The sequence below is a fragment of the Phalacrocorax aristotelis genome, chromosome 6 (assembly GCF_949628215.1).
Source record: "Phalacrocorax aristotelis chromosome 6, bGulAri2.1, whole genome shotgun sequence".
Classification (NCBI taxonomy): domain Eukaryota; kingdom Metazoa; phylum Chordata; class Aves; order Suliformes; family Phalacrocoracidae; genus Phalacrocorax; species Phalacrocorax aristotelis.
In genome coordinates, this window is record NC_134281.1 from 10899615 (window position 1) to 10915261 (window position 15647).

The following is a 15647-nucleotide window of genomic DNA, read 5'->3' on the forward strand; positions in this document are numbered from 1 at the left end:
CTATGCAAAAGTGGAAGAGGAGAGGTGAGTACCGGAGCAGGATGGTTTATTGGTGGGTGAATAATCCCCTGCAGCAGCGCAGGTGGGGAGGTGTGGACTGCAGGGGCAACCCTCACCCTCCTGCACATAGTGTGCAGAAAATGCAGGTGGTGTTTAACACTAGAAAAACAGATAAGTGAAAGACTGTTTCCTTTTAAAGGTGCTTCATTTAACATCTGCAGTACATGGCTTAGCCCAGCACAAGCAATCTGAAACCATACAGCGACACCACTTTTCAGGACAAAGTTTGCAAAGCAGCAGTGGCCAAACCTTTCCTAAGAATGGCAGAAATTGTGATTAATTTAGCCCAGAGAGCACCTGCAAAGCAGTGTGTCCCTGCAGGAGCTGTGGAGCCCTGTGGACAAGGGATCTTCAGCAGGGAGCCTCTCCCTAGTGCTGAGCTCTTGTAGGAAACAGCTCCTGAGAGGGACAGTCCTGCAGCCACTGGGATTTTTTGGCAGGAGCCACCAGTGCCCCAACACTCCCCACCACCGACTACAGTCCTGCACGGGACCCATGCAGCCAGTGCTGGCACAAGAAGGTAGGAGGAGAGCAGCTCACTCCTCCTGATCCTACCATGGTGCTCATCACAGTGCAGTGACTTGCACCACAGATTATCCATTCCCCATCCTGGCAGCTTTTTGATATCACATCTACTATTTTTTTTCTTAATTTCTCTTTCTCTGTATCATGCAGAAGCCTCCCAGGGGGAGCCTGCAGATGAGACTAGTGTAATTCCATTGCACTGCACAAGTTAATTATTTGCTGAGTCGAGACCAAACTGGTGCCCTGTTCCCACCACTTGATGTATTCACTAATGTTATGTGTGATTTAAAAGCACCTTTCTGCCATGTGCCACAGTGGATGGGCAAAGCCTGGGCTACCACAGGGCACTGAGACAGGACTTAGGGGCTCCCCATACCAGCACCAGCGCTAGGGCTGTGCTGCAGCCACGTCCCACAAGAGAAGCGCACAGCTCCCCATCCTTTCCTGTGATTTCAGGGAAACCTCTTGGATGAAATGTGCAGTTGCAAAGAGCAGAAGCATTTCACACCAGGTTTCTTCGTTGGGATGATGAGGCCCCCTGCCCTTCTGATGTTTTTTGCTTGTTTCCTCTGCAAGCAGCAGCAATGTCTCCATCTCCGTAGAAGACCCGGGAGGCCTCAGGTCCCTTGAAGCAGGAAGAGAAAACCATCATGAACCAGGCATCCCCCAGGGCGTTACAAGCCCTGTGCTGTGCGCCAGCTCCTGCACAGGCAGGAAGCAGGGGGACAGAGCAGAGACGCATGCTGCGGCATGCTGGGGCTTGGGGCGCTTCGTTATTGAGCTGAGCCAGTTATTGCCAGCAGCTAAACAAACTAATAGGAAGGATATTTCCCCGGAGAGGGAGGAGGTTTCTGATTTAGACTGTGCTGTTTAAGCCCAGACTCTCACCACAGCTAAAATTTCCTTCCGAGGGCAATAATTATCCCAATGCAAAGCACAGGCCTGTGTTTGCTTTTCTGCTCCCTTTCTGGAAGGTTTCAGTGTAAAGGCTCTGATTTCCTCTGCCGCACAGCCCAGCACTCGGGCTGCACCCTGCACCCCTTGCCCAGCACTGGGGACCAGTGCTAGGGCAAAGAAAAGCTCAATGCACAGTTTTCTGCAGAGACCACCCTCAGGTATTAAACTAATTACCAGGGAGCAGTGTCAGTCCCAGAGGGGCTCTGCTCCAGCCCTCTGCAAGCTGCAGTCCCGAAGACAGGGCTGCCACTGCTGGCTGTTGGATGAAAATTGCTTAAAAGCTCCAAGAGAAGCCATTGGTTGTCCTAAGTGATGGGAATGGAAAAGAAAAAGGAAAAAGGACTGGGAATGCCTTTGTTCTCAGCTGCCACATAAATGAGGTTCAGCTTTGGAAAATGTATAAGTCCTCTAGCGCTAACTGCGGAGCTGGAGTCTCTAAGGAGTGATTTCTTCCTTCAGAAACATAATAATAACAATAAATGATTAAAAAGAAAAAAGCCTAAATCTATATCTACTCAGGACTCCTTTGGAGTTCAGGACTGGTGCTGGATAAATAAATGCTTATTTGAAAAAGGAACCTCCAGCCTCCTCCAAACAAGAGGCAGTGAAGCAGCGCTCAGGGCCAGCCTGCACACATGCAGTGCAGCCAGGGGGAAAACCCACCAGATCAGATTATTCCGGATTTATCCCACACCAGGGGACACTAGACTTGGCTTCATACGCACCCACTCCCATTGCAGCACCCTCAGCCAGTCATACTGCTGCCCTAGGAGAGGTTTTCCTCTTGTGATGTGGCAAAAAAAGCAAGTGCCAAAGTGGAAATAAACCTCCAAAGGAAATATGATCTCGTGGCCACAGGAATTATATTTTTTTTCCCCTCCCACGGGACAGCTGCTCCCAACCACTGCCAGCCACTATGCCACATAGGGCAGCACATCGGGGCACACAGTCCCATGCCAGGCAGCAAGATAAGGCTCTGGGAGGTGCTGTGAGTCACGGAGGGCCGGGTCAGGCTGGAGTGGGCAGCCGCACCACCGTGCTGCTGAGCACATGGTGCCCCAGCTCCCTGCAATGCCCTGGCATGAACACTGCCTGCAGAGAGGGGCGGCGCACCCAGGAAACTGAGCAGTATGTAGGCTTGCCCTTCCCCAGCCGCCTCGTGGAAATAGGGTTTCTAGAGCAAGACTGAAATAATGCCTTTCTGCAGATCTTTCCTTTTGACTTGCTGACAGGTTAGAGGGTTGGATGTGGAAGGTTTTAGTTGTTCCTCCTTCTCCTGGCATGGAGGTGAAGGAGACACCCCATGCACTGGCATCCTTTCCGCAGATGTGCCAGTTTCTTAGAATTATTGCATTACCTGTGTTAATAGCAAGGGTTAAATCTGTGTTTTCACCCATTACAGGACATATCGTAGAATCAGCTGTGTGATGTGTAAGTCCAGGTGAAATCCCTTTATCCATCATGGCTTTGGATTAATTTGCAGGGCGTTCACTATGCAATGCTCCAGCACACAGCCCTGACTGCCAGGACACCTCCCAGGCACCAGGCAGGAGCCCTCAGGGTGCTTGCACCCAGGGCTTTTCTAGCTGCCAAAAATGCGCTTCAGGTCCTCCCATACATGCAATTACTAAACACCAGAGCCCTTCGCTGTGGCTGCCCAGTGGAGGGGCTGCCGCATGGTCCACGCTTACCCTGTGCTTTCGGTCCCAAGAAGCACCTCTTCCCAGCAAACGGCTTGCTGCCAGCCCTGAGCACCAATATTTGTGTCTGTCCTTTTGCCCTGGGGTTTTGGCACAGGCTGCTTTGGTACAACCCACAATCCATGGCACAGAGTTGCCTGCCAAGCTGCCAGCCACCATTCCCATGCCCAAGGGGATGTAATCGCCCCTCTCCATCTCTCATCACTGCCACAGCTCTTGATTCACTGCTTGGGGAAAACTCACCAGAGAGGCGAGCTCGTAGGGATTTAGCTTCGGGATCAGTGACATGTGTGGAGAACTGGACAAGCAGCCACCAGTGGTAAATAAAAGAACAGGAGACCAAATCGGTAGCAGCCACGGATAGGTGATGCTCCTCTGGCAGCCACAGGCAGCCGAGAGCAGGATGGGGCCATCCCTGCCCCATACCATGCAGCAGGCAGGGGTGCACCTGCAGCAGGCACCAAAACTTGCCTGTGCCCTTTGCACCAGCCCTAGAGCCCAGCTTCCCCAGAAGCACCTTCAGGTGTCACATCCCACCTTGGCTGCAGTCCTGCTCTCAGACAGGGCTCAGCTGCCATGGCTAGCTCCAGCCCCACACTCCTGCCCACCACCGCGTACATCCTGTCTGGTTTCTGTTTCAGGATCAGGGCCTTACCCCAGTTAACTATTGACTTGTGCTGGGGGCTCTTTCACCATAAGATCACCTCTTCAGCTGTTTGGTGGGTACAGCAGCTGGGCAAGCATTTTTATGAGCTGAGGAATTTATAAACCCTCTGGCAAACAGCGCTCTCCCACTGAGTAACTCAGCCAAGCTCAGTTGCATTGACTACTTTTGAGACTAAAAATGGCATTGTAGCATCCTCCATTCTCCTGTGGTGCCACCAGCCCTGGACACATGGCTGCAGGGCGCACCAACCCTGCACTAGGCCCCTTCTGTGTCCCTGCATTTAGTTTTGCAGGAAAACCCTAACTTTTGGAGGGGTGACTCACTGGCTGTGGGCATGGGTGACATCTGACAGCCACCCTCTTTGGAACCACACCCCACCCTGCACCAAAATGATATCTCATTGATGGTCAGGGACCTGCTGGGGGAGAGAGGGATGTTTGGGCCTCAAAAGCAGCAAGAAAAAACAAACCCAAAACCAACAATGCCAGAAGTTTCTGGGGAAGAGAAGTGAAGTTTTCCTCCAGTGCTGGGAAGAAATGGCAACATTCACCCACCGCATCCTGGAAAGCCTCTCTGTGAGGGCAGGGATCTGCCCCAGTTTCTTCCTGGCAGCAATAACTCAGTGCTGCCAAGTGGCACTTCAGTCCTGAGCAGGCTTGAGGTGGAGCCTTTGTCTTAGAGCACAACAGAACTCTTTAGCAATATTTGTCTGAGCACCTTTTTTTTTTTTAAACAAATAAGTTTCACGTTTGTTAGACAAATAACTGTTTATCACCCACACAGTTCCTTCCTTTCTCCCCCTCCTGCAAGTCACTCTCTGGCAGAGTACATCTGGCTTTTTCTCCAGCACAGCCTTAGCAACAAAAAAAAAAAAAAAAAAAAAAAAAAATCAATCAGAACAATTAAAAGAGAATATAATAGAAATCCCAGGACTGGGCTACCCTCTTGTAATGCAGTCAGGTTCCAGGAATTTCAGCACCCAGGGAATTCACCCAATAAAATTTACCTGAGATTAAGGTGAAGATAAATAGCCCAAATAAATACGTGATTTCCCTAAAGTGGTAGTGTTTATCGGTTTATTTTTCCATTTCTCTTCCTCTGCAACAAAATCAATATGTGCATAGAAAAAACACAAATTTGGCAAAGGATAGCACTGTGCAATGGGCCCCGGTGAAGCCAGTGTCCTGTGAAGTGGAGGGGACCAAATGGGGACAGTTTTGCAAACCCAGAGGAGTTTTGCTCCACTCGCTGTGTCTGAATCATGGCCCAGGTCCAAATCCTCACCAGCTCCAGGCTCTGCTCATGGCATTTGGAGGGAAACTCAATAGGCTACAAAAGCACATCAATACTTTTAAGACTTTGCAACTTGCCAAGGGGGATATTAAGGACTAGTCTTCTGCTCCCATTACACCCGTCACCTCATCAGGCACCAGGCTGGGAAGACAGGCATGGGAGAGGCTCCCTGCATTTAAAAAGCAAAATTCCATGCTGGAAGGAGCAAAAGGCAAGAGCCCAGTGCTGTCCTGCCAGATCCAGCCATGGGCAGCATTCGTCCTCCAAAACCTTTAAAGCGTCCATTTTCAGTTCTGCGTCTCTTCCACCAGCTCAGTGAAATGGGCTTGTTCATGCCAGTTCCAACATGAGGTTAAAACCCATTTCAGGGATACCATGCTGGGGGGCTGGGACAGGCCAGGACAAGGAGGCATGGGTGGGCTGTGGGCACTGCGGATCCCATGCCACCTCCTGCAGAGGCAGATTCCCGCTCATGGCCACCTTCATCTGGGAGGAATAGCTGCAGAGAGAAGTGAGATGCTGCTGGGAAGCAAGTGTGCTTAGCTGACACCCTATCAAAAGCACACTGCTGCAACACACAAGGATACACAAACACCTTCCAAGGCTTCCTTTAAAAGGCAGCTAAGCCATGAGGCCACCCTCCCATGGGAAGCTGCTTCGGCACCTCCTCCTTGCCTCAGCCTCACGGCAGACACGGTTGCAGTGGAGGTGCTTTGTGGGGAGCGGTGCTGGGCTGCCGCTTTGGACAGCTGAAATGTCATTGCAGGGCTGCTGCTCTGGCCAGGCACCAGCCACCCTGGCCCGCTGCAAACTCCCTCCGGGGTTGCAGGCCAAGCAGCAAAGCTGCAGCTTTCTTCTTGCAGTGCACATCGTTTTCATGCCTGTTTTTAAGGCTGCCTAAAAGCCCCTTACAGTGGTGCTGCAACCTGCCCCAGGGTGCAGAGGAAGCCAGGGGAGAAGCATCTCACCAGGTCACTGAGGAGGGGAGGACGGGTCCATGCCAAGGGGGCCAAGGGAGCATGCTGCACCACAGCTAGTCAACCACATGGCCATGGGCACTTTCACTTAACTTAAGCCCTGGGAGGGGACCCGGAGCAGGGCTGGGCAGGAGGCAGTGGCAAAGTTCTTCTCTCCTTCCTCATGACGCAGCAGCCTGAAATCAACTTTCAGCCCAGCCCAGCCACAACCCATTGCTCCTTATTTACCCTTCAAACAGGAAAAGCAACTCTCAGTGTAGCTCTTTCACAAATTTTCTACGTCAAGCCTCACTAAAGGGCTGCTTTAGTTAACATTAGGCTGGACACATGTTTCACAGGTGACAATTTGCCTTAGGACGCTGGGGTGGTTTCCAGGTCGGACTTTCATCAGGCTGCATCCCTGAATTTCAAAGGTAGGAGTGTGGGCCCCCAGCCCCTAGGCTGGGGGGTACATGGGGTGGCAGGTGCCTGTCCCATCCTTTGGGGCTGGCAGCAGGAGGCAGGGGGGCATATGGACTTACTCAGATAGGAGATAGTTTATGCTCTAAATTACAACCACTTCCCATTCACATGGGTGAAGATGTTGCAGGATTTGGACAAGTGGAAACATTTCTGTTCTTAAGTCAGGTGTCCCCAAACTTGGCTGCTCTTCCCAGCTTAGCAGCTCAGCACTTCTTCCCTTTCTGGTTTTAAGTAGGACGAGCTTGTTCCCACAGATTCCTCTGAATGGGCAAGGTCAAATTGCAGCTTGTCCTCAGACAGCATTTTGCACTCCCTAATATTTGAAACCTGTTTTGCATAATCCCAGAAGGAAGTGCAAAGGAAATGCAGCAAAGTCATCGCTGAAAATGTGCTTCTTGAGCTCATCACAATAAAAAAGCATGATCCATTACTGAGAAAAGGACATGAAACAGGAGCTCAATGAGCAGCAGAGAGTCACACTGAAAAGTTCAGAGGTTTAAAAATGAAGCAAGCTCAGTGAGTGCAGCCTGCTCAGGGTGGGACTGAGCATGTGCCTGATAAGAATTTATACAGCTTCAGTGACCTCTTAGTTATTGCAAATATGCCTAAACCTAGCAATTGTTTTTTCATCTAATATCTGCCTAGGTTTGGTGATTACAGGTATGCTTTTTTCCCTTCTTTTTCCTCAGGGTGGCTCGTGACCACTGACCATACCCTCAGTTGTGCTCTCTCTCCCCACCACCATGCGGGTGGCAGGTAAGGAGGGAGACAGATTTACTTTTCTCTGTCCATTTTTCTACAGTTCTTTATGCTTCCTCTCATTTACATGTCCCTTCCAAGCCCAGCTACCCTGACCTTCCCCTGCCAGGACTGTGGGAAAGGGCCTTTGTATAAGCATCAGGTTTTTAAAAGAATTGTGTAGATTTCAGCCTGTTGTATTTTTCCCAGTGAAACACTCTGCAGCTGGGAAAAGGTGGCTATTGAGATGTTCCTGGTTCCATAAGAGCCATTCAGCTGCAATATAAGTATATTTTTATACTCTCTTTCCATGCAGGACTGGAACGTTTTGCTCCAATGAGTGTTGCTTTAAAGCCAAATGCCAATCACATTTGTATTAGCAGCTGCTCAGCTGTAGCTAGTGACTAATTGGGGGATAGCAGCCTTCCCAGCACTGGGAACATAAGAAATATTTGGATTTACATAGCTTTCTGACTAATTATCAGATTTACTTTAATGCAGAGAGAAATATGAATAGTGCCTCCCAGTAGAAGAGTAATGCCTATCTGAGCACCACCACATACTCTAGAGATATTAATTAAGAGATCAGAGTCTTTCAAAGGATGAAGGAAGGAGTGCCTTCCTTCAAGGCAGTGTTAGCTGCCTTCCCATGCCACACAAGTGCTGGCTGTCATCTTGTGCCTTGGTCCCAGGCACACAGACCATGTCCCCAAAATGCCAGAAGGATGCACTGGTTCCCGACCCGTGCTGCTGCTGCTCTCACCTGGCTCCTCTCCTGCCCCTCGCAGGCATCATCCGGTTCGTGGCACTGCTCATCACACTGCTGGGCACCTGGGTCATTGTGCAGATGTACTTTGATCACAGATGGAAAGCCATCAGCCTGCGGAGCTGGCTCGGTGAGGCACCAGCACGGCTCCAGCTGGGTCCAGAGGGAGGGTGCAGGCGGTCCCACTGCATGCCAGGCCCCAGAGTTGCATATAGTTGCCATGAACATTTGTACTTGTAGTCCCTGGCCAAGGCACCCAGGCAGGGAGGGGACAGCATGGTGGGAAGCTGCACCGGGGCAGGTGGCTGCAGGGGTGCTTGCAGCCAGCCACAGGGAGCATTTTTGAAGAGCTGGTGCCTAAATGGCTGCTTCTGACTTGGGGAAGAGCCAGCAGCTCTCCCGGGTGTCTAACCTTTCTTCTTGGTACCCACAGGTGTCACCAGCAAGCCCAGAAGTGAGTACCACTCTCAACTTCATCTCCATTGCCTAACACCACTCCAGGGCTGAGGGTGATGGTGAAAGCACAATAGCTGCCCTTGAGAGCTCCTTTCCCAAGGCAAAATCCCACCCTCCCAAATGCTGGTGAATTTCCTTATTGCACACAGCAGCAATGTCTTTGGTGGGCTCTGCAAGCACACGAACCTCCACATGATCCCCCTGCCCCAGCAGAAACATCCCCAGGCCCCAGGCCACAGGCTACAGCAGGAAGCAGGTTGCAGGCCCCATCCAGGCAGTGTGGCACAGGTCCCTACCCTGGCCCAGAGTAGGGCAGCTTTGGGCAGAAAAGCCACAAGGGGCTGGCCCGAAACAAGTGCCAGCTCCAAAGACTCCCCAGCACACACACCTCTGCAATCCCCACGGCATCAGCTGTGCCATCCCGCTGCTTATACCTAGAACAGCACCCCAGCCAGCTCATCCCACCCCACCCCAAGCCTCAACACCATAAATCTCCAACAGAAAGCTGGTCCCAATCCTGGGACAAGCCCCCTTCATGCAAGAAGCAGGTCCAAGCATTGTCCTCCTAGTAAGCCACTGTGCCCCAGTGCCAGCTCTGCTTAGCTCCTTGGGGACACAGCCAGTGTCTCCCCATGGGGCGAACACCATGGCTTGCAGCTCCTCTCCTCCCTCACAGGCGAGCAGCTGCCCCGGCACAAATGTGGGAACAAGAAAAGCTGCCCCGAGAACTATTTCGCCTTCAAGATCACCAGCGGTGCTGCAAACGTGGTGGGACCCTCCATCTGCTTCGATGACATGATGTAAGTAGCACACAGTGGGGGATGGGGCAGCCACAGCTGGCCTGGGCTTGAACAGGGCAAGTCTGGCCTCTGCTGAGCACACCAATGGCCATCAGAGTGCATTTGTGGTTAAAAAAATTTGGAAATAGTTTTCTTTGCTACCCTTCTAGGGGCATTTCGCTGTCTGCAGCCACACATTGCCCTGTTTCAGTGGCACCAGCCTCTCCAGGGCAGCCCTGCACTGATGGGTGCTCTCTGCTCTCCTTTCCAGCCTCATGAGCAATCTGAAAAACAACATTGGCAGAGGCCTGAACATTGCACTGGTGAACGGTGAGTTGGGTGGCATTAACCATCTTCCCGCGGCTGGGGTCCCTCCTGGGGGAGGGCACAGGCCACCAGGGACCCCATCCCAGACACCACCACTGATCCAAAAGCACATCAGTCAGGTGTTGCCTGGAGTGAACAGCCACAGTTATGGTTGCAAGCACTGCCAGGGAGGCGGGAGCAAACCCACTTGGGTCATGCACGATGGGTCTATGAGCTCCACCAAGCAACATTCACCATCACAGCAAATATGACATACCAAGGGAAGAGCAAAGCATTTTGCAGAAACAGGAACCCCAAGCCGGTGGCCAGGCAAAGCCTAGAGCTACCCCAGTGCAAACTCACTGTGATCAGTTTCGAATTTTAACCTTCCAGGAACAAACGGGCAGCTCCTGAAAGCTGACATATTCGACATGTACTCTGGAGGTAAGTGCAGTTTCTTTGCTGCCTGGTGGTTTCCAGTCAGGGCTCACACCGGCACTGCTGGCTGCTGGCTATTTAGGCTGTTCCTCTGTCATGTATTTAATTATAAAGTCTAGTGGACTTTGACCAGAATTGCCAGCTTGGACAGTAAAAGCTCTGCTTTCCCTGAGGCAATTGAGCCTGGAGTCCTCGTAATGAGTTCGCACCCAGATGGGCTTTTCACTTCTTTTACATGTGCATAATAGCCTGAAAAACATAATTTCACTAAACTGAATAAACCAGGGCACTCAAGACCTGGGAAAGGCTACTTTCTCAGGTAGTTACACTAATCCTGAGATTTTGCAGTTTTCAGTTTTTGAATGCTGGTGGTGGCTAAGCAGCAGCTTATTCCCCTGCCTTTTGCAGGAGGGTAAATGAGGAGCTCAGGGCACAGGGAGCTGAGCCTGGTAGCAGCAAAGACCATGTCACTGTGCCTGCCCACTTCAATCTTCCTAAAAGCAAGATACCCTGAGCTGGGGCAGCACCCACTACAGTCCGGCTGGCACTGACTTGCAGGATGCTGTAAATTCCACCATTATCACAAAGCTGTTACCAAACTCTCCACAGTTTTGGCAGGAGTCCTCAAAATCACATGCTAAATCCGCCGCTGTAGTGTTTTTGATTTACCCTTTGCTGTTTGAGCCTTCCCCAGGGATCAATCACCCTTTCTGCTTTTTAGTTTTGCAACCTGTTCTTGGTAACTCTGGAGTTTTAAGGAGGAACACCAATATTATGAGATATCCATCTAGGTTTGCAAGAGAGACACGTGGTGGGAGAGGCAGCAGGAAGGAGACAGCAGTCGGCTCCTGTGCCACTAGATGGGGTGTTGGACTCGAGCATCTATGGATGCGGGATGAGGAATTATTGCTGCAACACAGCCAAAGGCAGGATCACAGGGCAGGCAGCTCTGTGGCCAAGCAGGCTTATTTCTTCTGTTGGGACATAAATTAACGTTAGAAAATTTCACGGTTATTGAGCAAACTTGAGATGCAAATTGCATCCTGCAGTTGTCATGCTGGCAGGAGGAAGGCACCAGCCCCAGGCACTGCAGGAGACCCCAGGTGGAAACACAAGATGGGGAAATGCAGTCTCTGGGAGCCCATCCTTCCCCAAATCCATGACCCCTAATCCTGGCTAGCACCAGCACAGCCAGGATACTTCCCACCTACCCAGAGGAGGTCCTCCCAGCTGCCATGCAGCTGCTAAACCCCTTTTTCTTTCCCTAATGCTTTTCTCTCCCAGACACTGACAAACTGGATACCTTCCTCCAAGAGATCAAGCACGGCACCATCGTGCTAACAGCCAGCTATGATGATGCTGCCACAAAGTGAGTTTGGCCCTGGGAGTGATGCCTGGGTCCCCAAAAACCAGCAGCTGGGGGGAGCTGGAGGTGCTGCTACCAGCAGCAGAGAGTGGACAGGAGGGGACACCCACCCAGCACCACACTAACACTTTCTTACCCTCTTTCAGGATGAATGACAAAATACGGGCCCATTTTGTGGAACTGGGCAGCAGCCATGTGAGCAAGCTGGGCTTCCGGGACAATTGGGTCTTCTTGGGAGCGAAAGGGATGAAGAACAAGAGCCCCTTTGAAGACGTAAGTGGCCATCCCCTGCCACCAGTTCTGGAGGCTCCCATCCTCTTCATTGTACCTCCCAAGCTACATCTCACCTACCTGCCTGCAGAAGACGTGGGCCAGTGGTGTTATCCCCAACATCAAGCCAAGCTGCAGGTTTTGTCGCGTTGCAAATTTGCCCTGTGCCACCAACCTCCTCATTCATATTCTCTCTCTCTCTCTTTTTTTCCCACAGCACATCAAAAATGATAAAGATACAAATAAATACAACGGCTGGCCTGAGCTGCTGGAGATGGAGGGCTGTGCCCCCAAGAAGATGGATTAGCATCAAGCCCCAGCCTGCCATGGAGGACAGACCAGTCTCACTGGTACACCAGCCCCATTGTGGGGACCCCAGCCCCACCACTGCCACATCACACAGCCCAGCAGCGGCTGCCTGCTCCCAGGGACCAGCTGTTTCACAGCAGGGGCTGTGTGGGGCTTGGAGGAGAGCTGTACAAGTGCCTGCAGAGCCTCAGCAAATGCCTGGCCAGGTTTCAGCCCAGCTGTCCTTGTCTATGGGTAAATTTGGGGTATTTTATTTTTCTGTCTTTAAACAAAAAACTTTGTAGAAGGTTTTTCAGATTTCTTAAATAAGATATCTAACTATAAAACACTACCTTCTCACTTCATTTTCAAGCATAATCCAAGCTTTTCCCTGCAGGCACAGGATTGCCATGTCCTCTGCCACCAGCTGGGTATCACCATCACCCATCCCACAGCACTGCACAGGGGTGCTCTCCCCAACACATGGCACAGGGCAAAGGTGTCCCTGGGGATGCTCAGGCTTTGGTAGCTCCCCCCAGGAGCTCCTGCCAGCCCCCCACTGCCTCCTACAGCCACAGTAAGGTCAGACAGCCACAGGGATGGCTTGCAGCAACGTAGGTTAATATTTGCAGACCAAAGCATTTCCCCCACCCGGTTGCATCTTTCCTGGATTAAATCCAAGTTAAATCCTCCATGGAACTTCCAGGATAACGCCAACCCGACCTTGCCTGGCCAAGCGGGAGGGATGGATGTGCAAGTTTCTCAGCTTGCTGAAGTTGTGCAGCATAACCAATAGGTGGGAGCCTTCTACCAGGAGAGCTGGAGCCAGCATCAGTCTGGAGCGATATAACACACCCGGGCTGGCACCCTGCTGCGGATACCCTCACACCCGCCTTGATCCGAGAGCTGAGCCCCGGCCCAGGGCTAGCTGACACCGCCGGGAGAGGGGAGATCCCTGCCCAAACACAGGCCGGCAAAGCCCCACAGGCCTCCTTCCAGGGTGGTTCCCAGGCTGCTGCCCAGCACTGAGGAGGTCCTGAGGGAGCATCTGCCCCCTGCTCGTGTCTGGGGACATTCACCAAAGCACCACCTGTACTCAAAACCTCCCTGAGAGCAAGCAGTGCTGAGATTAGATAAACCTGATGAGTGATGGCCTGGGTTTATCTGTCATCATGGACACAGGTAAATTTGCATCATATACAGACTTTAATTTCCTATGATTGTATCTGGTTTTTCCCCATTCTTTAAAGCAGACCAGCAGTTTTGCAGAATGTGAGGGTGTAGCATTCTACTGGAGCACTTGGAGCTGTGCAGGGTAACACAAGGCAATCCTGGACGGCCTTTTATGCCTCTGACAGCAGGGTTTGCCTCAGCACAGCTTCTACAGGCAGTTCACATTGGTTATCTAAGCCCATAGGTCACCCCAAAGGAGCAGAAGAAGTGAGAAGCATTGGCAGGATAAGACCAGGAAGAGACACAGCCTGTCCTGCGCGAGCCATCTTAGGGATGAAACCCTTGATCCAAAATCAAGCACCACCATCTAAAACCAGCAAGGCAAATGGTTTTCCCTAACCGAGGAAAAAATGCCCAAATAAATTGTATAATACCTATAAGAACTTCCGAAGGCAAAACTGAAATAAATACCCCAAACAGCCATCACAGAGGAATTCCCCAGTAGCTGTAGTATTTTATCCCAGCTTATCCTCCTGCGCACTTAACATGCACCTGATTGCATCAAGGGAAGCCTCTGCCATAAATCATTCTCTAAATCTGCTGCAACAGCAGCAGTTAATCTCAAGCGCTGAATCATCCCTACCCATGGCAGCAGCGAGAAATAACACAATGCAACAGACACAACAGCCCTCACATCACACAGCCCTGCCACACTGGCAGCATAAATATGCCAACTATTTTAAGCCCCCTCAAAGGATCTAGATTCGCTCATAAGCCAAACTGAAAACAGCCTAAGAGCTGTAAAAGCGGCTGCATTGGGTAAACCAGCATACAGCATCATCTACAGCCAAGAAGCCAGCCAGCCCCTTTCAGCCATAGGAAACTCTTCCTAACCCTGTGCAATGGACATTAGAAGTCTGGTTTAAAGCCAAAATAAAGGAAAATTCTTTTTCAGCGCATTACAGATGGTTAAAACTAGCTCTGAATCTATCACTGAGCAGTAACTAAGGTACATCACTATTTTCAATAAATGGGGAGAGCAAAAAGTGCAACTCCTGTGCAGGGATCTTAATCATCAGCCAGTGTTTTGAAGAGGTATTCCTGACAAAGTCACCATGTCCCAATAAATAAATATGAGCTTTTTAAAGGTCCAGAATCTGGGAAGCAGGGGTATTAATATGGCTTCAGGAGTTAAATTTAACCTGCTCATTTTTTAAACAGATCTGAAAAGGGTGGTGAGTGCAGGGACAGAAATCCCCAAATTAGTTTTTTTTAGTGCCTCGCATTTTGAAAGCTGTATTACTGCAGAGAGAAGCACCTACCTGGCTAGTTTTCACTGTGCTGCATCCCCCAGAGACTTCAGCAAATACAAGCCTTTACCTGCCCAGCCTCCCAGGACACAGCTCCGGGTTACCTGGACTCACCCAGGGGCCACAGTGGGCTCCAGCAGCCTACGGGCAGCCTGGGTCATTAGCAGGAGCAAAGTTTGCAAAATCCAGTGCTGCAACAGGACCCAAAAGCCAGGAAGCAAGCAGGTAAGCAGAGGGATAATTCTGACTTATTTTGGGGGTACAGATTTATTTTGGCAAAGCACCAAAGCAGCAGCTAGGAAGGATGCCACAGGCAAGGGCCAGTGGGTGTTGGGGCCCCACAGCCGGGCGAATCCACATCCTGTGACATCTTGCCCTGTCAAGTGCAATTACTGTAATCTTCCACAGCCTCTCAAAATACGGATCCCAGCTTAGAAACCGGGCATCCGCAGCATGAAAGCTGCCTTTGTGCCCAGGCAGACCCTGGGCGCGAGCCAGCCGTTAGGTGCATGAAGAAAATGAGTTCTCCACGTGCTGGGAGAAGGGAGGAAAAGCAAGCTTTCCCGCCTGGTCCCACTGCAGACGGGCTGGATTTCACCCGTGTCTCCCTGCAGCGGCCGCCGAGGGGCCAGGAGCTGCACAGCCGCGCATCCTCTCGGGAGTAACAGGGCCGGTCACCACGGGGAACTGGCCGGTCCCACGCCCCGGGTGACCAGGGCACAGCCGACACGTCAGACCATGGGGGCAGCTCACGGAAAAAAGGTAACGGGGTAGTTTTATTCGGGGCTGGTGAAGCAGTGGTGGGATGATGGAGAATGCACCATCTGCTCACATGTTGCTTGTTTTGCCCTGCGCGTGCTAAGGCGGCTGATGGCAGAGAGGGATTAGAGGGAAGGGAGCCACTCACAGGTGCAGGTGTCATTTGTCGGGGTGGATTAAGTAATTCCACCTGATGGGCTCAGCATGGGGGCCTGCTGGGGTTTTCAGGACAGGGAGGAGGGGATCAGAGCATTGCATTAGGACAGGCAAAGTTTGGCTTTCTGGGGAGAAACATCAGGCTTGCTCCGAGCATGTCCAGCAGCCTGCTGGCTGTCTCCCACAGATGCAGTGTAGAGG

At 51.4% G+C, this 15647-nt stretch overlaps 1 protein-coding gene across 5 annotated transcripts; it reads left to right on the forward strand.

Moving 5' to 3' along the window:
* Window positions 1-6412: 6412 nt before the first annotated feature.
* FAM3D (FAM3 metabolism regulating signaling molecule D) lies at window positions 6413-13703 on the forward strand. Of its 5 annotated transcripts, XM_075095474.1 has the most exons (10): window positions 6413-6592; window positions 7331-7397; window positions 8168-8275; window positions 8579-8599; window positions 9278-9401; window positions 9652-9710; window positions 10080-10130; window positions 11409-11493; window positions 11637-11898; window positions 11978-12385. In XM_075095474.1, exons 2-10 carry the CDS (start codon window positions 7385-7387, stop codon window positions 12065-12067), a joined length of 813 nt encoding a protein of 270 aa, XP_074951575.1. In that variant the 5' UTR covers window positions 6413-6592; window positions 7331-7384; the 3' UTR covers window positions 12068-12385. The 5 variants fall into 5 exon arrangements, with proteins under 5 accessions (XP_074951575.1, XP_074951579.1, XP_074951576.1 ...); XM_075095478.1 differs by lacking the exon at window positions 8168-8275 and having other exon boundaries at window positions 11637-11763; window positions 11978-13703; XM_075095475.1 differs by lacking the exons at window positions 6413-6592; window positions 7331-7397 and having other exon boundaries at window positions 8029-8275; window positions 11637-11763; window positions 11978-13703.
* The last annotated feature ends 1944 nt before the right edge of the window (window positions 13704-15647 follow it).